Source organism: Macaca thibetana, chromosome X (assembly GCF_024542745.1).
Source record: "Macaca thibetana thibetana isolate TM-01 chromosome X, ASM2454274v1, whole genome shotgun sequence".
Taxonomy (NCBI): domain Eukaryota; kingdom Metazoa; phylum Chordata; class Mammalia; order Primates; family Cercopithecidae; genus Macaca; species Macaca thibetana.
The window spans coordinates 48,786,530-48,808,052 of record NC_065598.1 but is presented as its reverse complement, the minus strand read 5'-3'; the positions used below and the strand labels follow the sequence as shown (position 1 = coordinate 48,808,052).

The 21,523-nt window shown below is 49.2% G+C and overlaps 2 protein-coding genes across 7 annotated transcripts in view; both read left to right on the top strand.

Moving 5' to 3' along the window:
- GPKOW (G-patch domain and KOW motifs) overlaps positions 1–1,588 on the top strand; it is a 50,738-nt gene extending 49,150 nt beyond the window's left edge. Inside the window, exons 11-12 of the mRNA XM_050775664.1 lie at positions 1,056–1,141; positions 1,239–1,588. Of these exons, the coding sequence (XP_050631621.1) occupies positions 1,056–1,141; positions 1,239–1,373 (221 nt within the window). The 3' untranslated portion in view covers positions 1,374–1,588. The remainder of the gene's footprint in view (positions 1–1,055; positions 1,142–1,238) is intronic.
- The window catches only part of PRAF2 (PRA1 domain family member 2), a 108,705-nt gene that overhangs the window by 61,560 nt on the left and 25,622 nt on the right, over positions 1–21,523 (top strand). The gene's annotated exons all lie outside the window — the stretch shown is intronic.

Here is a 21,523-nt window from a genome sequence, read left to right as displayed (position 1 = left end):
TATAGACATGCTCCTTTTATTACAGTGATTTTTGGAAACTACTCCTTAGGCTTCTTCATCTGTGAAATGGATGTGGTGGGACTCCATCTGTCAACAGGTATAGAGTGGCTCCAGGGAATACAGGAAAGGCCCTTCTTTTTTTTTTTTTTTTTTTTTTTTGAGACACAGTTTTGCTCTGTCGCCCAGGCTGGAGTGCAGTGGCGTGATCTCGGCTCACTGCAACCTCCACCTCCTGGGTTCAAACAATTCTGCCTCAGCCTCCTGAGTAGCTGGGACTACAGGTGCCCACCACCACACCCAGCTAATTTTTGTATTTTTAATAGACAGGTTTTCACCATATTGACCAGGCTGGTCTCGAACTCCTGACCTCAGCCTGCCTCAGCCTCCCAAAGTGCTGGGATTACAGGCATGAGCTGGAGTGCTGTGACACCATCATGGATCACTGCCACCTCAAATTCCTGGTTTCAAGCCATCCTCTCACCTCATCCTCCTAAGTAGCTGGGACTGCAGACACTCACCACCACGCCTGGCTAATGTTAAAATTTTTGTAGTCTGGGTGCAGTGGCTCATGCCCGTAATCCCAGCACTTTGGGAGGCCGAGGAGGGTGGATCACCTGAAGTCAGGAGTTCAAGACCAGCCTGACCAACATGTCGAAACCCCGTCTCTACTAAAAATACAAAATTAGCCAAGCACAGTAGTGGGCACCTGTAATCCCAGCTACTCAGGAGGCTGAGGCAGGAGAATCGTTTAAACCCAGGAGGTGGAGGTTGCCGTGAGCCGAGATCATACCATTGCACTCCAGCCTGGGCAACAAGAGCCAAACTCGGTCTCAAAAAACAAAAAAAAAAAAGAAAAATTGTAGAGACAAGGTCTAACCATCTTGCCCAGGTTGGTCTCCAACTCCTGGGCTCAAACGATCCTCCCACCTCAGCCTCCCAAAGTGCTGGGACTACAGGTGTGAGCCACCACGCCTGGCCAGGAAAGGCCCTTGTGACAGGACGCTGGCTGGGCTGGTCCTTGCTGTGGGCCTCACTCCCCTCTCCCTTATCTGTAGGCCTGAGGGAAGACATGCTGGAAACCCTGGTTCCCAAGGCAGAGGGTGACCGTGTGATGGTCGTGCTGGGCCCACAGGCTGGAAGGGTGAGTCTCAGACCTGGCAGTAGAGGTTTGTGGGTCGTTCAGCGCCTGTCCCAGGGTCTAGGCTGGCCTCGTTGATTCCACTTCACCTCTGTTCCAGGTGGGACATTTGCTGAGCCGGGACAGAGCACGGAGCCGGGCTTTGGTGCAACTGCCAAGAGAAGATCAGGTGGTGGAGCTTCACTATGATGCCATCTGCCAGTACATGGGCCCTAGTGACACAGATGATGACTGACCCATGGGACTCCTCCCATCCCCCAGGCTGGTACCAGTTCTGTACCATATGAGAAAGTTGCCTTCAAGAAGGTGGGAAGATCATTGTTCCATCCTCTACTTCTGGTGCAGTCCTGGGACAAGGACAAGGGAAAGGGATGGGTGAACCAGTAGGGAAGCTAGAAACAAACCCAAGGTTTACCAAAATTTAGGGTATAATAAAAACCATTTCAAGTACTTAATAGAAAGATGAAATCATAAGTGGTATGATGAGCTGCGAATTAAGGTGGGAACTGAGTTGACTGAGGTGGGAACCATTTCATTTTTCAGCCTTGCTTTTCTGCTCAGGGTACAGGACAAGTTAAAGGACTCATTTGATTGTGAGCTTACTCTTGGAATATAGAAACTATGAGCTTCGGCACAATGGTGCATGCCTGTAATCCTAACACTTTAGGTGGCTGAGGTGGTTGGATCACTTGAGCCCAGGAGTTCAAGACCAGACTGGGCAACAAGGCGAAACACTGTCTCTACTAAAAGTACAAAAATACAAAAAATTATCAAGGTGTGATGGTGCACACCTATAATCCTAGCTACTCAGGAGGCTAAGGCAAGAGAATCGCTTGAACCCAGGAGGCAAAGGTTGCAGTGAGCCCAGATTGCGCCACTGCACTCCAGCCCGGGGGACAGTTAGACTCTGTCTAAAAAAAAAAAATCTTTAGCTGCTGTGGAATCTGAAATATTCTATCTCTGAACAACTTCCTAAGCAAGAACTCTAGCAACTAGCAGCAGAGTATGCTTTTAGAGCAGGACCCCCAGAGAATATGCTGAGCCTGGGGTGTTCCTCTGTTGCCCAGACCGGAGTGCAGTGGTGCAATCATAGCTCACAGCAGCATTGACCTCCTGGGCTCAAGCAATCTTCCCGTCTCAGCCTCCCAAAGTGCTGGGATTATAGGCAGTGGATTGAGCCACTGCGCCTGGTCTCTGGCTTGTATTTTTTTAATCATAGGGAGGATGTTCCCAACTTCTCATGTCCAGTAGTCCATTTCCTATGCTTTATGCACTTCACTCTGTCAAGGAGGCCTCCTCCGTTCTCCAATCATAATAAACCAGACTTGGTAGCACCTTTGAGAAGGGCTAAAGCTCCCCAGGGAATGGCACTGGGGCTCTGTCTCTGCCACATAACCCAGCCACTTCAGACACCTTCCATCTTCTCCCTGTGCCACAATGCTAAAGTAGATATCAGCTTCAGATTTCCTGGAATTCATCTTTCTCCTAAGCCTACGCTTGAAAATGGGGCCCAAAGTTCTTGAATATGGCCCTTTGTCCAGAACACCTAGCTCCAGCCAGAGCTCCTGGTCCCCCCTGACAAGCCACTGGGGCTTTTTCTGCTTTGCCTTGAAAGGAGCCCTGCTGATCCCCATTTTGAGGACAGGGTTCCTTACATTCAGGGAAATGTGGACAATATAAGGAGGCTTTCCTAATCTGCCCCTTGTTCACTGTGCACAAACAAAGCCTTGTATCTGAAGACGCTTTGAATATGTGCAGTGTTCTCTCAGCTTGCTGCCTGGCACCTGCGTGCTGCCAAAGTTGCTCTTGCAGCAGTGGTTACTGCAGCAACGGCTTCTGTGAGCCCGAGAATTCTCTACAGACCCCTCAGAAGCTGGGGACTGTGACCTGTACAATTTGTCCAGACTGGCTTTTTTCACATCACAGGGATTGAGCAAGATGTAGATTAAAAGGCATCTGCCTGTTCTGCCAAGCCTCCAGAAGTTTCCACAGCAGGGGGTTGCTTCTGTTAAAAAGTGTCCAGACACCAAGCCTTGAATTTGTAGCAGCAGACTCAGGAAGCAGTTTCTTTGCCTTTTGGAGAGAAGTCAATTATTGAGGTGATGGGGGTTGCTGCCGGGGCTGTGTTTGGTGGCAGATATGGACAGGTCAGCTCTTTTTTTTTTTTTTTTTTTAATTTTTTAAAATAATTTTTTATTTTAAATATAATAGAGACAAGATCTCACTATATTGCTTAGGCTGGTCTTGAACTCCTGGACTCAAGTGATCTTCCCATCTTGGCCTTCCAAAGTTCTGGGATTGTAGGCATGAGCCACCGCACTCGCCCTCAGCTCTTTTTTTTTTTTTTGAGACAGAGTCTTGCTCTATCGCCCAGGCTGGAATGCAGTGGCGTGATCTCGGCTCACTGCAACCTCCACCTCCCAGGTTCAAGTTATTCTCCTGCCTCAGCCTCCTCAGTAGCTGGGACTACAGGCGCATGCCACCATGCCCGGCTAATTTTTGTATTTTTAGTAGAGACGGGATTTCACCATGTTGGTCAGGCTAATCTCAACCTCCTGACCTCGTGATCCGCCCACCTCGGCCTCCCAAAGAGGTGGGATTACAGACTTGAGCCACCACGCCCGGCCTCAGCTTTCTTTTCTAACATTCCTTCCTCAGTCAAGAGAATGCTCCCGTCTACTCCCACACTGAGGCCGCCTCTTCATCTCCATGTCTGCAGCACCATGCAGAGGGATGAAGTATCCAACAGCTTCTAAAGCTATCTAAGTAGGGGTGGGTCCTCACCAAGTCCCCTATCACCCCAATTCATTCAACAAACATCTCGAGCCCCTACTGAATGCCAAATACCATCCTGCATGCTTGGGGAACCATATGGACTAAATCACTTAATATCAAGATCCTACTATATGCCAGGCAGCATCCTGGGTACCGAGTATGGAGCTACAAACAAAACAAAGATCCTTGCCCTTGTGGGGCTGACATTCCACTGATGCTGAGACAGTGAGCAATAAGCAGAAGTAAGTGATGGAGGATGTTACAAGAAGCTAAGAACCATGGGGGAAAGGGGCAGTATTAATAGGGTGGCCACGGAAAGCCTTAGGGAGAAGGTGACATTAAGCAAAGGTATTAAGGAAGTAAGGGACAGTCATGCAGCTATCTGGGGAAAGCAGTCTAGGCAAGGGAAATGAAGTGCAAAGGCCCTGTGGTAGCACTGTTGCTAGTGTGTGTGAGGAACGGCCGGGAGGCTGGTGTGGCTGCAGGGGAGTAAGTGAGGGAGAAGGTGGTAGGAGATCAGGTCAGGGAGATCCTGTAGTGCTGTAAGGTCAGTCCACTGGAACTACTGTGGCTTTTGTTCTGACTAAAGTGGAAATCATGAGAAGCCTCCATGTAGCCACTGCTAAAGACTGCCAGTTGACAACTCCCGCTTGCCATACACCCCCCACCATGTGCACACAGAACCACACTAAATACATTTGTTCCTCTAGTGCTTTGGCCAATCTAGCTGATTTCCATTTTTGGGAACAGATTTTCCCATTAGATGCCCAGTAAGGCTTCCTTTTTTTTTTTTGAGACAGAGTCTCACTCTGTCTCCCAGGCTGATTGTGCAGGGACACGATCATGGCTCACGGTAGCCTTGATCTCCTGGGCTCAAGCAATCTTCCTGCCTCCCGAGTAGCTGGGACTACAGGTGTGTGCCACCGTGCCCAGCTAATTTTTAAAAAATTTTTTTGTGGAGGCCAGGAGCACTGGCTCACACCTATAATCCCAGCACTTTGGGAGGCCGAGGTGGGCGGATCACCTGAGGTCGGGAGTTCAAGACCAACCTGGCCAACATGGTGAAACCCTGTCTCTACTAAAAATACAAAAATTAGCCAGGCGTGGTGGGGTGCACCTGTAATCTCAGTTACTTGGGAGGCTGAAACAGGAGAATCATTTGAACCCAGGAGGAGGCAGAGGTTGCAGTGAGCTGAAATTGCGCCATTGCACTCCAGCCTGGGCAATAGGGCGAGACTCCATCTCAAAAGAAAAAAAAAATCATAACTGCCCCATGTGATGTCATTAGGGGTGGGGCCTTTGGGAGGTAATTATGTCACAAGGGCAGAGCCCTCATAGATGGGATCAGTGCCTTAAAAGGCACCCCAGAGACTCTCGTCCTCTTTCAGCTATATGAGGATACAAGAAGTCAGTAGTCTGCAGCCTAAACATCTTGTTTCATCTTTGGTGTTTCTGAACTGTGTAAAAGGATACATCTTAGGCCGGGCACGGTGGCTCGCGCCTGTAATCCCAGCACTTTGGGAGGCCAAGGCAGGCGGATCATGAGGTCAGGAGATCGAGACCATCCTGACTAACACGGTGAAACCCCATCTCCACTAAAAATACAAAAAATTAGCCAGGCTTGGTGGCAGGCGCCTGTAGTCCCAGCTACTCAGGAGGCTGAGGCATGAGAATGGTGTGAACCCAGAGGTGGAGCTTGTAGTGAGCTGAGATCACGCCACTGCACTCCAGCCTGGGCGACAAAGCGAGACTCCGTCTCAAAAAAAAAAAAAAAAGTATACATCTTAGTCTGTTTTGTGCTGCTGTACCAAAATACATGACACTGGGTAATGTATAAAGAATAGAAATTTATTCCTTATAGTTCTGGAGGCTGGGAAGTCCAAGATCTAGGTGCAGTATCTGGCCAGGGTCTTCTTGCTGTGTCATCCCATAGTGGAGGGGGAAAGAGTAAGAGAGGGCCAGAGAAGGGGCTGAACCCATTTTATTATGAGAAACCCGCTCCCCACTCTCATAATAATAGCAGTAATCCATTCATGAGGCCTCTTGATTACTTTTTTTTTTTTTTTTTGGCTTAAACAACAGAAATTTATTTTCTCACAGTTCTGTAGGCTAGAATTCCCAGAACAAGGTCTGGCAGGGTCATTTCTGATGAGGACTCTTTTCCTGCCTTACAGATGACCTCACTATGTTCTCACACGGTGGAAAAAGACTCTTTCTCTCTCTCTCTCGCTTGCTCGATGACTTCTTAAAGATCTCACCTCTTAATACTGTTACAATGGCAATTACATTTCTTTTTTTTTTTTTTTTTTTTTTTTTTTTTGAGACAGAGTAGTGCTCTGTCACCCATGCTGGAATGTAATGGTACGATCTCAGCTAACTGCAACCTCCACCTCCCAGGTGCATGCGATTCTCTTGCCTCAGCCTCCTAAGTAGCTGGGGTTACAGGCGCCCGCCACCATGCCTGGCTAATTATTGTATTTTTAGTAGAGATGGAGTTTCACCATGTTGGTCAGGCTGGTCTCGAACTCCTGACCTCAGGGGATCCACCCACCTTGGCCTCCCAAAGTGCTGGGTTTGAGAGGTACGAGTCATCAAACCGTAACACTATGTAATCTTTGGAAACTTACTTTTTCCCCACTGGACATTCTAGATTTATCTTTTTTATTTATTTATTTATTTATTATTTATTTATTTATATATTTTTTTGAGACAGGGTCTTGTTCTGTTGCCCAGACTGGAGTGCAGTGCTGTAATGATAGGTCACTGCTGCCTCAAACTCAAGTATTCCTCGCCCCCCAGCCTCTTGAGTAGTTGGGACTACAGGTGCATACCACCACACCTGGCTAATTTTTAAATTTTTAGTAGAGGCAGGGTCTCACCACGTTGCCTATGCTGGTCTTGAACTCTTGGCCTCAAGTGATCTTCCTGCCCTATCCCCTCAAAGTGCTGGGATTACAGGCGTGAGCCACTGCACCCGGCCTCTGGTTTTCTTTTTGTTTTTTGTTTGTTTGTTTTGAGACAGTGTCGCTCTGTCACCCAGGCTGGAGTGCAGTGGCGCAATCTTGGCTCACTGCAACCTCCACCTCCCAGATTGAAGCGATTCTTCTGCCTCAGCCTCCCTAGTAGCTGGGATTACAGGTGCCCGCCACCACGCCCGGGTAATTTTTGTAATTTTAGTAGAGACAGGGTTTCTCCATGTTGGCTAGGCTGGTCTCAAACTCTTGACCTCAGGTGATCCGTCCACCTAGGTCTACTAAAGTGCTGTGATTACAGCTGTGAGCCACCATACCCAGCCGGCTTTATCTTAACACTCATGTAGCACTTGATATGTGTGTCAGGCACTGTTCTGTCCCCTTTACATTCACAATCCTTTATATATTTGTTCATATATATATATACATATATACACATATATATATATATATTTTTTTTTTTTTTTTTTTTTTGAGACGGAGTCTCGCTCTGTCACCCAGGCTGGAATGCAGTGGCCGGATCTCAGCTCACTGCGAGCTCCGCCTCCCGGGTTTACACCATTCTCCTGCCTCAGCCTCCGGAGTAGCTGGGACTACAGGCGCCCGCCACCTCGCCCGGCTAGTTTTTTGTATTTTTTAGTAGAGACGGGGTTTCACCGGGTTAGCCAGGATGGTCTCGATCTCCTGACCTCGTGATCCGCCCGTCTCGGCCTCCCAAAGTGCTGGGATTACAGGCTTGAGCCACCGCGCCTGGCCTGTTTATTTATATTTTTGAGACGGAGTCTCTGTGGCCCAGGCTGGAGTACAGTGGCACAATCTCAGCTCACTACAACCTCCGCCTCCCAGGTTCAAGTGATTCTCCTGCCTCAGCCTTCCAAGTAGCTGGGATTATAGGCCCCTGCCCCCACACCTGGCTAATAATTTGTGTGTGTGTGTGTGTGTGTGTATTTTTAGTAGAGACGGGGTTTCACCATGTTAGCCAGGCTGTTCTCAAACTCCTGACCTCAGGTGATCCACCCACCTCAGCCTCCCAAAGTGCTGGGATTACAGGTCTGAGCCACTGTGCCCAGCCCACAATCCTTTAAATCATTTAAATCCTCATAATGGCCTGTAGGATACACACTGTTACCATGTCCATTTTACAGATGAGGGAACTGAGGCACAGAGTGGTTAAATGATTTGCACGATAGTTCTAGCTGGCAAGCAGAGAGCCAGGATTATAAGCCAGGCAGACTGGGCATGAGTGCACATTCTTGTCCCTCTGCTTCATGCCATCGCTCCCAGCTGTTGCTATGATTCCTGTTTGCCTGTAGCGGTAGCTGTTCATTTATTTCCACTGCCATACAGCATTCAGTGGTGTGCATGTGCAGCCTGGGTGTCCACATTTTCCTGTAACAGGCCTTTGGGCTGTTTCTGGTTCTTGCTGTTGGGAGCAACACTGCAGTGTTCGCTCCCGCACACATCTCCTGTGCGGGAGTCTACATCAGCACACAGACTCTCAGAGGGGAATCTGAGGGCGTAGGGTTTGCATGTCTCTAACTTCTTCAGGTGATGACAGACTATTTCCACAAGTGGATGCTAGCTCAGTCCCTGGGCCTCCCAGGCCTCAGTTTCCCCATGTATTAGGTAGGCCATTTGGGGACTTGAAGCTCTCAGATACAGGAACAGCAGTGTGGGGGAGCTGAGCAGGTTTGGGGTGTGACTGACATTCCCAGGTACCTGAAGGAGGAACGGCACATCTCCAGGTGGGACCTGCAGTCCTTCCTGGAAACTTCCATGGCTCCCCACACGTGCAGGTTCAAAGCCTCTCTCCTGAACCTGGTTCAGAGCTCCTTCTGCAGTGGCAGTTCCAACCTCCCTCCCGTATCCCCACTCACAGCTAAGCGTCGGTCCTGGAGCACCTCCAACCTGCCGATCAGGGCAAGCCCCGATGTGGCCTTCAAGGCCATTGCACATGTTCATTGTGACACTGCTCGCTGAGCAGTCACTATGTGTATCTCCTGCATCTGGACAGACAACACTAAATGGGTATTGAAGGATTGAATGAGGGATCAATAATGATATCCAGTTTGATTCAGTGGTTCCAGAGGTTTTTCTAAGTGCCTTCCATTTATTAACTCATTTCACATTCACAGATGACCCCACAAAGTAAGCACTATTGTTATCCCCATTGTACTGACAGGGAAGCTGAGGTCCAGAGGAGCGTGGGTGCCTTGCTCGAGGCCACACAGCTTGTGAGTGGTGGTTGGAGCTGAGGAAACATGTAAGAAATTGTTGTTCCCAAGCTGTGAGGTGCCACATGGGGGCCAAGATTATTCTTTTTCTTTTTAGAGATAGGGTCTCACCATCATTCAGGTTGCAGTACAGTGGCATAATCATGGCTCACTGCCACCTCCAGTTCCTGGGCTCAAGGGATCCTCCCACCTCAGCCTCTTGAGTAGCTGGGACTACAGGCCAGTGCCACCATGATGTGCTAATTTTTAAAATTTTTTATTTTCTATAGAGATTGGGCTTTGCCATCTTGCCCAGGCTGGTCTTGAACTCGTGGGCTGAAGCAATCCTGCTCCCTCTACCTCCCAAAGCCCTGGGATTACAGGCGTGAGCCACTGTGCCTGGCCTGTTCTCCATTTTTCTACTTCTTTCTCTGCCTCCAGATCTGTCCCCTTGAACACTAATTTAGGGGACACTAAACATTTGCTACATTTGCTGGTTATTTTCTAAATTAACATTTAAAAGTTGCATACTTCCTTATCAAAGTATGAGAATGATTTGAAAAAAAAAAAAAAAAAAACAAGGTCTGGCTCTATTGCCCAGGCTGGAGTGCAGTGACATGATCTCGGCTCACTGCAGCCTCCGCCTCCCAGGCTCAAGCCATCCTCTTCCTCCCACCTCAGCCTCCCGAGTAGCTGGGACCACAGGCATGTTCCACCATGCCTGGCTAATTTTTATATTTCTTGTAGAGATGAAATTTTGATATGTTGCCCAGGCTGGTCTCAAACCTCTGAACTCAAGGTATCTGCCCACGTCAGCCTCCCAAAGTGTTGGCCTGATTTTTGTTATTTTAGTACATAATGGAATGAGTTTTCCCATTATGGACTATAGTGATTTACTAATCATTTTAATATCACATTTCGTATCATTCATATTTTTATTACTCTCTTGATTGGCATCAGTAATTTGGAGCTAGTATGTATGTATGTATTTATTTATTTAGAGACAGAGTCTCACTCTGTCGCCAAGGCTGGAGTGCCGTGGTGCAATCTCGGCCCACTGCAACTTCTGCCTCCTGGGAAGTGATTCTTGTGCCTTAGCCTCTGGAGTAGCTGAGATTACAAGCATGGACCATCACGCCCAGCTAATTTTTGTATTCTTAGTAGAGACAGGGTTTCACCATGTTGGCCAGGCTGGTCTCAAACTCCTGACCTCAAATAATCCACCTGCCTGGGCCTCCCAAAGTGCTGGAATTACAGGTGTGAGCCACTGTGCCTGGCCTTTGTTTTTGTTTTTGTGTTTTGAGACAGAATCTTGTTCCGTTGCCCAGGTTGGAGTGCGGTGGCGTGATCTCAGCTCACTGCAGCCTCCACCTCCTGGGTTCAAGCAATTCTCTCACCTCAGCCTCCCTAGTAGCTGGGATTACAGGCCCATGCCACCACACCCAACTAATATTTGTATTTTTTTTTTTAATAAGACGCGGTCTCACTCTGTCACCCAGATTGAAGTGCAGTGCCACGATCTCGGCTCACTGCAACTTCTGCCTCCCAGGCACAAGTGATCCTCCCACCTCAGCCTCCCCAGTAGCTGGTATCACAGGCACACACACCACCATGACAGACTAATTTTTTGTATTTTTAGTAGAGATGGGGTTTCACCATGTTGGTCAGGCTGGTCTTGAACTCCTGGCTTCAGGTGATCCACACACCTCCCAAAGTGCTGGGATTACAGGCGTGAGTCACTGCGTCCGGCCAGAGCTAGTTTGTTTTTTTGTTTGTTTCGGTTTTTGTTTGTTTTTGAGACAGAGTCTTGCTCTGTTGCCCAGGCTGGAGTGCAGTGGCGTGATCTCAGCTCACTGCAACCTCTGCCTCCCAGGTTTTTTTATAGAGACAGGGTCTTACTATATTGCTTAGGTGGGTCTCAAACTCCTGAGTGCAAGGGATCCTCCCATCTCAGCCTCCCAAAGTGCTTGCATTACAGGTGTGAGCCACTACACCTGGCTTCTTGTTTATATCTTCTGTATTTTGCTTCTTGTTGGGAAGGTATTCCCTACAAGATCCTGGTTCCCACACCTCAGGCCCTGAGTAGGTAATAAGACACAGGGGTGTCTTCCACACCCTGGCCCCACTAATTGAGTCCTACACATGGGGAGGGTCCAGCTGCTGTCCTTTAAAACCAACCTGAGGCCAAGATGGCAAAATTTACATTGCTATATCCTCCTCCTCCTCCCCTCACCGTACTATCCTCATGGCCCTCCATACCCCTGACTGTGGGGTGCTTCCTGGGACAGGCCTGACCTAAGGAAGTGTCATTTCCCAACCCTCAGATCCAATGCTCCCTTTTAATAAGAAACATTTCGGCTGGGCGCAGTGGCTCATGCCTGTAATCCCAGCACTTTGGGAGGCTGAGGCGGGTGGATCACCTGAGGTTGGGAGTTCGAGACCAGCCCGACCAACATGGAGAAACCGTGTCTCTACTAAAAATACAAAATTAGCTGGGCGTGGTGGCACATGCCTGTAATCCCAGCTACTAGGGAGGCTGAGGCAGTAGAATCGCTTGAACCCGGGAGGCGGAGGTTGGGGTGAGCCGAGATCGCGCCATTGCACTCCAGCCTGGGCAACAAGAGCGAAACTCTGTCAGACAAAAAAAAAAAAATTTCAGGAGGCCTCCTTTTACCATCCTGAAATGACATTCACATTCATGTACATTACAAGTCTTGCTGGTGTGGGGCTGCCCCCTAGCACCAGACCTCTGCCCATTCATTGCCAAAGCACCCTCAAGGAGGAATTCCCAAAACACACCCCGAGGGCAGGCAGGAACAGGACCCTTGTCTGTCTGGTTCAGTGCAGTATCCCCACCACCTAGCACAAGACCCTGCATGCACTAAGTAAATAATTGCACAGTCTGGATAACTATGCTGTGATTTACTGCCCTCTTCTTACAAGGCTTCCCTGTCCTCTCTTCACTGCCCCTGCCTGGGGAACCAGGGAAGAAAAACGACTCAAGAGTGCGCAGGGGCCAGCTCCTTCGCACAGAGAGTTCTACACAGTTCACTGGTGCTGTGGGCAAATGGATGCTTCAGGGGCCCTCGGTCCTGCGGGGGGCGGAATGAGGACAGGGTGAGCACAGAAAGCAGAGACATCTGTAGAGTCAATGACGCAGTGGTCAGAACAGAGTCCAGAGTGCACAGCCTGACCCTGGCCCTGCTCAGCTGTGTGCCTTCTGGTAACCCCTACAGGGCCTTAGGTCTCTCATCCAGAACGCAACGATGATAATAGTAGTTAAGGTTGTTGTGAAGACGCAGTGAAATTATTCATGTAATCAGGAGAGGTTGGCACGTGTTAAAATTATCCATTACTGAGTAACTTGGATCAAAGAGCTATCATTCCTGACGCCTAGACCCCGTCCCTCAAGCGCCTCCCCACCCTCCTCCCTCAGACTTCCAGGTTCCACCACCAGTGGTGAATGGTCAAGAACCCAGAACAGGCGACCAACCTCCCTCCTCTTTCCCCTGCTGCACAGCCCATCTCAGAGCTCCCTTCTGTGGGGCTCAGCCAGACGCCTGCAGGACTGGGACAGGCTCCTGGAGCCCTCCCCGCCAACCAGAGGCCCCGGCCTACTCCCCTCATCTGCACAGGAAAACCCTGGCCCAGCCAGGGAACCAGAAGTGTCCTCCCAGTCCCTACCTTGCCCTCACCCTCAGCCACCACCAACTACCCCTGGGGGGGAACGCCCTACCTCACTGCACCTCGGTCTGTGTGAGCCCAGGAGTGCCCACTCTCCAATGTGTGTGCCCCTGTGGGTGCCCAAAGCCCTGTCTGTGTGACCCTAGGGGTGTCCACTCCCCAGAGTGTCCGACCCTCGGAGCCCAGAGCCCGCAGTCGACAGCCTGGAATGGCCCGGCCACGCGCGGGGCAGGGATGCGCGCACGGAAGCGTCCACCTGCGGCCGCAACACTGGGCAGTGGCGGCCAACCAACCCGGACACATCTTTTTGTGTGGGGTAAGGAAAGAGCCCCTTCCCCGCGCGGGTCCCGGCATGCTCGTGCCCGTGCCGTCCTCTCGGCGCTCCCAGACCCGAGCGGCCCTCGGCCTCTCTCCAGCCCACCGCATTGCCCTCTCCCGCAAAGGCTTAGTCTTGACCCAGCCCTCCCGCAGCGGAACAAGCAACTGGCTCAGGGCCGGGGCGCGGTGGGCTCTGATTGGTCGATGACATTGACGGTGATGATCTGATTGGTCGATGACTGGCGCTTCTCCGTAGCTGCCCGGGCGCGCCTCCGCCCCTGTGCGCCGGGCTCCCATTCGTCGCCGCTCTGGGGCATGAGCAGTGGGTGCCAGTCCAGTGCCACGGCTCGGGGAAAGCCCAGCTTTTACGGTTCCGGGTGCTGGTTCCCACACCACTGCCTCGTGTGGGGTTGTTCGCCCGTGAAGGGGCAGGACAGGGTGCGCGCTGATGGAAGTTAGTGATCACACACCGGGCCGTGGCGCCTGGTGCTGTGGGCGCTTCCACTGCAACCTTCGTAGCAAACCCAGCGGGGTTCTCTGCCTGCGCACCGTGGTTCCTGCGTTCATTTACTGTCCGTTTCTCACTCTGGAAAGTGTGGCTTTGAGTTTAATCTGCAGGAGTAGGACGGGCACAGGGGGAGTCTGGTCCTCCTCGCACCATAAATCGCAGAGCGAGCCCTCTGTGGTCTCTGGATACAGTGTACCAAAGTTAGATTAACTGTACTCCTCACAAGTGGGTCCAATGTTGGCAGCAGTGAAAAAGCCCTAAGTGTCAGGGCCTTTGGCGAAGCGTGTGTAAGGGAATAAACACTTTCCCCAGTTTTCCAGGCGCAAACTGATGGTTTTGGAGCATTAAGGTCTGGTCGGCTGGGGCAGGATGGCTGCGTTGACACGTCTTATTTAATCCACATCATAGGTGAGGTGACTACTTACCTCTTTACAGGTTGAAATTGTTACATTATATATATATATGTAAGTTGAAATAGAAGTATATTACAAGCATTATAAACGCATATACCAATATGTATAAATCCATGATTTATAGGGATATAGATGTAGATGGAGCAGTGGGCCCAATTCATTGCCCTGGGGTGAGTCACATGCTGAAGGGAAAGGGGACTGTTGATCTTTTAACTGGGTGCCCAAAATGTTAGGAAGCCTGAGTCCTGAGGCCCCAGCCTTCACCAAGTGGGAAAATTTTCCCTTAATTAGCCTGGAAACTCCAATAGCGCAGTGCTGCTTCCACTGCTGAAAACAGCCAACCTTGATATCAGGTCTGGTCCCAAGAAACACTGTTCTTTCCCTCCCTCTTAGATTGTTATTTTATCCCTCTTAGGGATGAGGGAAAAGGTTGCTATTTTAACTGAGTGTGTGGGGACTGGAGTACTGGGTAGCACTCATCAAAGGTTCAGTTGAAGTATGGGCACTTAGTTACCTCTGGATTTTTTTTTTTTTTTTTTTTTTTTTTTTGAGACGGAGTCTTGCTCTGTCGCCCAGGCTGGAGTGCAGTGGCCGGATCTCAGCTCACTGCAAGCTCCACCTCCCGGGTCTACGCCATTCTCCTGCCTCAGCCTCCCGAGTAGCTGGGACTACAGGCGCCCACCACCTCGCCCGGCCAGTTTTTTGTATTTTTTTGGTAGAGTCGGGGTTTCACCGTGTTAGCCAGGCTGGTCTCGATCTCCTGACCTCGTGATCCGCCCGTCTCGGCCTCCCAAAGTGCTGGGATTACAGGCTTGAGCCACCACACCTGGCCGATTTTTTTTTTTTTTTTTTTTTTTTTTTTTTTTTTTGAGACAGAGTCTCACTCTGTCACCATACTGGAGTGCAGTGGCTCGATCTCAGCTCACTGCAACCTCTGCCTCCCGGGTTCAAGCGATTCTCCTGCCTCAGCTTCCTGAGTAGCTGGGACTACAGGCATGCACCACCACACCCAGCTAATTTTTGTATTTTTAATAGAGATGGGGTTTCACCATGTTGGCCAGGATGGTCTCGAACACCTGACCTCAGGTGATCCACCGGCCTGGGCCTCCCAAAGTGCTGCGATTACTGGCGTGAGCCACTGCACCAGGCCCCTCCTCTGGATGTTTCTGAGAGTGGCTGGCTTTGTAACATTTATATTTCACTTTTGTATAATACTGTGTATATACTTCAGTTTCGCCACTCAGGTGCCATAGGAAGTGAGGGGTGCATTGTTTTTGTTTGGGATTTTGTTCTAAAGATTATAGTATAGTATAACCAAACATACAATAAGCTATATTAGCTCCTTTTGCGGGGGGCGGGGAGAGACAGGGTATTTATTACTTTGTCACCCAGGCTGGAGTACAATGATGAATTCATGGCTCACTGCAGTCTGGACATCCTGTGCTCAAGCCATCCTCCCACCTCAGCCCCCCAAGTAGCTTGCAGTACAGGTGCACCACACTATACCTGGCAAATTTTTTATTTTTTGTAGAGATGAGGTCTCACGATGTTGCCCTGCTGGTCTCAAATTTCTGCGCTCAGGCAATCCTTCTGCCTCAGACTCCCAAAGTGCTGGAATTACAGGCATGAGCTACTGCGTCCAGCCTGTATTACCTTTTCTTTTTCTTTTTCTTTTTCTTTTTTCTTTTTTTTTTTTTTTTTGAGATAGGTTCTCATTCTGTTGCCCAGGCTGGAATGTAGTGGCACGATCTTGGCTCGCTGCAACCTCTGCCTCCCAGGTTCAAGCAATTCTCACACCTCAGCCTCCTGAGTAGATGGAATTTACAGGTGCTCACCACCACTCCTGGCTAATTTTTGTATTTTTAGTAGAGACCAGATTTTGCCATGTTGGCCAGACTGGTCTCAAACTTCTGACCTCAAGTGATCCGCCCACCTCAGCCTCCCAAAGTGCTGGGATTACAGGCATGAGCCTCCATGCCCTGCAGTATTATCTTTTTTAAAGAGAGAGTACTTGAGGCCAGGAGTTTGAGACCAATCTGGGCAATATGAGACCCCATCTCTACAAAAATTACAAAAAAATTAGCCCAGTTTGGTGGTGCACACTTGTGGTCCCAGCTACTCAGAAGGCTGATGTGGGAGGATCACTTAAGCCTTGCAATTAGAGGCTGCAGTGAGCCATGATCGCACCACTGCACTCTAGCCTGGGCAATACAGTGAGACCTCATCTCAAAAAATAAATAAATAGGCCAGGCACGATGGCTCATGCCTATAATCGCAGCACTTTGGGAGGCCAAGGCAGGTGAATCACCTGAGGTCAGGAGTTCAAGACCAGCCTGACCAACATGGTGGAACCCTGTCTGTACTAAAAATATAAAAAATTAGCCAGGTGTGGTGGCTAACGCCTGTAATCCCAACTATTCTGGAGACCAAGGCAGGAGAATCACTTGAACTTGGGAGGCGGAGGTTGCAGTGAGCCGAGATCGTGCCATTGTACTCCAGCCTGGGTAACAGGAGCAAAACTCCATCTCAAATAATAATAATAATAATAATAATAATAATAATAATAATACAAATATTAACTGGGGGAGGCCAGGCGCGGTGGCTCATGCCTGTAATCCCAGCACTTTGGGAGGCCGAGGTGGGCGGATCACCTAAGGTCAGGAGCTTGAAACCATCCTAGCCAACATTGTGAAACCCCATCTCTACTAAAAATACAAAAACATGAGCTGGGCATGGTGGCACATGCCTGTAGTCTCAGCTACTTGGGAGGCTGAGGCAGAAGAATCGCTTGAACCCAGGAGGTGGAGGCTGCAGTGAGCCCAGATCACGCCACTGCACTCCAGCCTGGTGACAGAGTGAGACTGCATCTCAAAAAAACAAAAAAACAAAACAAAACAAAACAATTAGCTGGGGGTAGTGGTGGGCGCCTGTAATACCAGCTACTCAGGAGGCTGAGGCAGGAAAATCACTTGAACCCCAGAGGTGAGGTTGCAGTGAGCTGAGATCATGCCACTGCACTTCAACCTGGGCAACAAAAGTGAAACTCCATTTCAAATAAATATATAACAGAAACACACCCTTTCTTATCTGTTCTGCATACTTAAATAAAAGAAATGGCTGGGCGCGGTGGCTCAAGCCTGTAATCCCAGCACTTTGGGAGGCCGAGACAGGCGGATCACGAGGTCAGGAGATCGAGACCATCCTGGCTAACACAGTGAAATCCCGTCTCTACTAAAAAATACGAAAAAACTAGCCGGGCGAGGTGGTGGGCGCCTGTAGTCCCAGCTACTCGGGAGGCTGAGGCAGGAGAATGGCATAAACCCGGGAGGCGGGGCTTGCAGTGAGCGGAGATCCAGCCACTGCACTCCAGCCTGGGCAACAGAGCGAGACTCCGTCAAAAAAAATAAAAAAATAAAAATAAAAAGTAAAAGAAACACACCCAAAAGTATTACAAATAAAGAAGATGGGGGAGGAAAATAAAATATTTAGCTTATTAATAAAAGAATGGGCCTATTTGAATAGTACAAACGCTAAAATAAAAATTCTTCAATGTGTATAGCTTGCCTTTTAAGTCTGTAGCCATTTAAATTATAAGAATTTCATCACTTGCCGGTCAGGCGCGGTAACTCATGCCTGTAATCCCAGCACATTGGGAGGCTGAGGTGGGCGGCTCACGAGGTCAAGAGATTGAGACCATCCTGGCCAACATGGTGAAACCCCGTCTCTACTAAAAATACACAAATTAGCCGAGCATGGTGGCGCACACCTGTAGTCCCAGCTACTCAGGAGGCTGAGGCAGGTGAATTGCTTGAACCCAGGAGGCGGAGGTTGTAGTGAGCCGAGATTGTGCCACTGCACTCCAGCCTGGCGACAGAGTGAAACTCTGTCTCAAAAAAAATTAAAAATAAAAAATTTCATCACTTGCCAAGCCTGGTGGCTCATGCCTGTAATACCAGCACTTTGTGAGACTGAGGCAGGAGGATTTCTTGAGTCCAAAAGATTGAGGCTGCATGAGCTGTGATTGGGCCACTACCCTCTAGCCTGGGCAACAGAGCAAGACCCTATTCAACAACAACAAAAAAAGGAATTAGGTGATGGGAAATGCCTACCATTTGAATCTATAAAGATAAGCAAGGCAAGGTGCAGTGGCTCATGCCTATAATGCCAACATTTTGGGAGGCTGAGACAGGAGGATCGCTTGAGCTCCAGAGTTCAAAACCACCCTGGGTAACATAGTGAAACCTAGTCTCTACAAAAATAAACAAATTTAGCTGGGTGTGGTGGTGCGTGCCTGTAGTCTCAGCTACATGGGAGGCTGAGGTGGGAGGATCGTGTGAGCTCAGGCAGTTGAGGCTGCAATGAGCCATGATTACGCCACTGCACTGCAGCCTAGGTGACAGCAAAACCTGTCTCAAAAAAAAAAAAAAAAAAAAAGATAAGCAAGAGTTACTCATGATGCTTGAACTTGGGGGAAGATGCCAACTCTGGCACATGTCAGTTACTACATAAAAAGTCAAGTACAGTGTCAAATCCAAAGCATCAAGAGGAAAAAAAATTCAGTTCCCAAGAGAACATGGATAGCTGAACAATGTAAAACTTGGCTGGGCACAGTGGCTCACACCTGTAATCCCAGCACTTTGGGAGGCCGAGGCGGGTGGATCACGAGGTTAGGAGATCGAGACCATCCTGGCTAACATGGTGAAACCCCGTCTCTACTAAAAATACAAAAAATTAGCCAGGCGTGCCTGTAGTCCCAGCTACTCAGGAGGCTGAAGCAGGAGAATGGCGTGAACCCAGGAGGCGGAGCTTGCAGTGAGCCGAGATCGCGCCACTGTACTCCAGCCTGGGCGACAGAGCGAGACTCCGTCTCAAAAAAAAAAAAAAAGTAAAACTTAATCAAAACTATATCTGCATTAAGTTAGTACTGCTGAAACAATACATTGAGGAATGACAGTAGCACCTGCAAGTTCCTTCTAATGTCCATATAAATAGAACCATGGAAGCTTTTATGTTATCTGTTTTATGACCTTATGGAATTAGTGAACCAAATGAAAACTTAATCATTATTTCAAATAATATAATTTATTTCTAGACAAAATATATTCTTATTTTCAAGGTAGTTTAAGTGTCAATATTTCTTAAGCCACAATCATGGAAATCATGTCTTAACTTTTTTTTTTTTTTTTGAGACAGTCTTGCTATGTCACCCAGGCTGGAGTGCAGTGGCATGATCTCAGCTCACTGCAACCTCTGTCTCCTGGGTTCAAGCATGCACATCTGCTAATTTTTAAGATGGGGTTTCACAATGTTGGCCAAGCTGGTCTTGAACTCCTGCCTCCGCCTCCCAAAGTGCTAGGATTATAGGCATGAGCCACCGTGTCCGGCAAAAAATACTTTTTCAATGTTTAAAAATATCCAACCTTTCGAAACTTTTTTTCTGATTAAGTAGTAATAGTCTTATCGGCCGGGTGTAGTGACTCATGCCTGTAATCTCAGCACTTTGGGAAGCCGAGGCAGGTGGATCACCTGAGGTCAGGAGGTCGAGACCAGCCTGGCCAACATGGTGAAACCCCATCTCTACTAAAAATACAAACATTAGCTGGGTATGGTGACGCACATCTGAAATCCCAGCTACTCGGGAAGCTGAGGCAGAAGAATCGCTTGAACCTGGGAGGCAGAGGTTGTTGCAGTGAGCCGAGATTGCACCACTGCACTCTAGCCTGGGTGACAGAGCAAAACTCCATCTCAGAAAAAAAAAAAAAAAATTAGCCAGGCGTGGTGGCGGGCGCCTGTAATCCCAGCTACTTGGGAGGCTGAGGCAGGAGAATCGCTTGAACCTGGGAGGCGGAGGTTGCAGCGAGCCAAGATCGCACCACTGCACTCCAGCCTCTGCAACTCTGCCTCAGAAAAAAAAAATTATAAAAATAAAATTTGCGTTATAGGCCAGGTGCAGTGGCTCATGCCTGTAATCTCAGCACTTTGAGATGCCAAGGCGAGCAAATCACTTGAGCCCAGGAGTTCATGACCAGCCTAGGCGACATAGAGAAACCCTGACATAGAGAAATTAGCCGGATGTGGCCGGGTGCGGTGTCTCACGCCTGTAATCCCAGCACTTTGGGAGGCTGAGGCAGGTGGATCATGAGGTCAGGAGTTCAAGACCAGCCTGGCCAACTTGGTGAAACCCCATCTCTACTAAAAAATTACAAAAACAATAGCCAGGCATGGCAGCGGGCGCCTGTAATCCCAGCTACTCAGGAGGCTGAGGCAGAGAATTGCTTGAACCTGGGAGGCAGAGGTTGCAGTGAGCCCAGATCACGCCATTGCACTCTAACCTGGGTGACAGTGTGAGATACCGCCTCAAAAAAAAAGAAAAAAAGGCCGGGCGCGGTGGCTCAAGCCTGTAATCCCAGCACTTTGGGAGGCTGAGACAGGCGGATCACGAGGTCAGGAGATCGAGACCATCCTGGCTAACACGGTGAAACCCCGTCTCTACTACAAAATACAAAAAAACTAGCCGGGCGAGGTGGCGGGTGCCTGTAGTCCCAGCTACTCGGGAGGCTGAGGCAGGAGAATGGCATGAACCCGGGAGGCGGACCTTGCAGTGAGCTGAGATCCGGCCACTGCACTCCAGCCTGGGCGACAGAGCGAGACTCCGTCTCAAAAAAAAAAAAAAAAAAAAAAAAAAAAAAAAGCCAGATGTAGTGGTGTAGTCTCAGCTACTCAGGAGGCTCGCCCACCTCGGCCTCCCAAAGTTCTGGGATTACAGGTGTGAGCCACCGTGCCCAGCCTGTATTTTTTGTAGAGATGGAATTTTGCCATGTTTCCCAGGCTGGTCTCGAACTCCTGGGCTCAAGAAATCCTCCCACCTTGTCCTCCCAAAGTGCTGGGATTACAGGTGTGAGGCAGCATGCCCAGCCGCAACAGTAATTTTCACAAATGGTCCCCTGTAGTCAAGTAGGCAATTTTCATTCATGAAAGTGCTATCACTGTAATTCTTCTAAACTTTCACTAAAATGCATGCTCCCTTTGCAGAGGGAAAGCTGAATCACAGGGTCAAGAGATGTCCTGGATGGTTGGGCACAGTGGCTCATGCCTGTAATCCCAGCACTTTGGGAGGCCGAGGCAGGCGGATCACGTGAGGTTGGGAGTTTGAGATCACCCTGACCAACATGGAGAAACCCCGTCTCTACTAAAAATAAAAAATTAGCCAGGCATAGTGGTGCATGCCTGTAATCCCAGCTACTAGGGAGGCTGAGGCCAGGCTGGTCTCAAACTCCTGACCTCAGGTGATCCGCCCGCCTCAGCCTCCCAAAGTGCTAGGATTACAGGCTTGAGCCACCATGCCCAGCCCTATGAATTATTTCAAATGCATTAGATCCACCTAATCAAAATTCTCTCATTCAGCATATAATTTTGAGTGCCAACTGTGTGTCAAAGTCAGTGTTCAGCCCTACAGTAAACAACATGGACAGAGCTTCTGCCTTCACAGAACCTCCATCTAG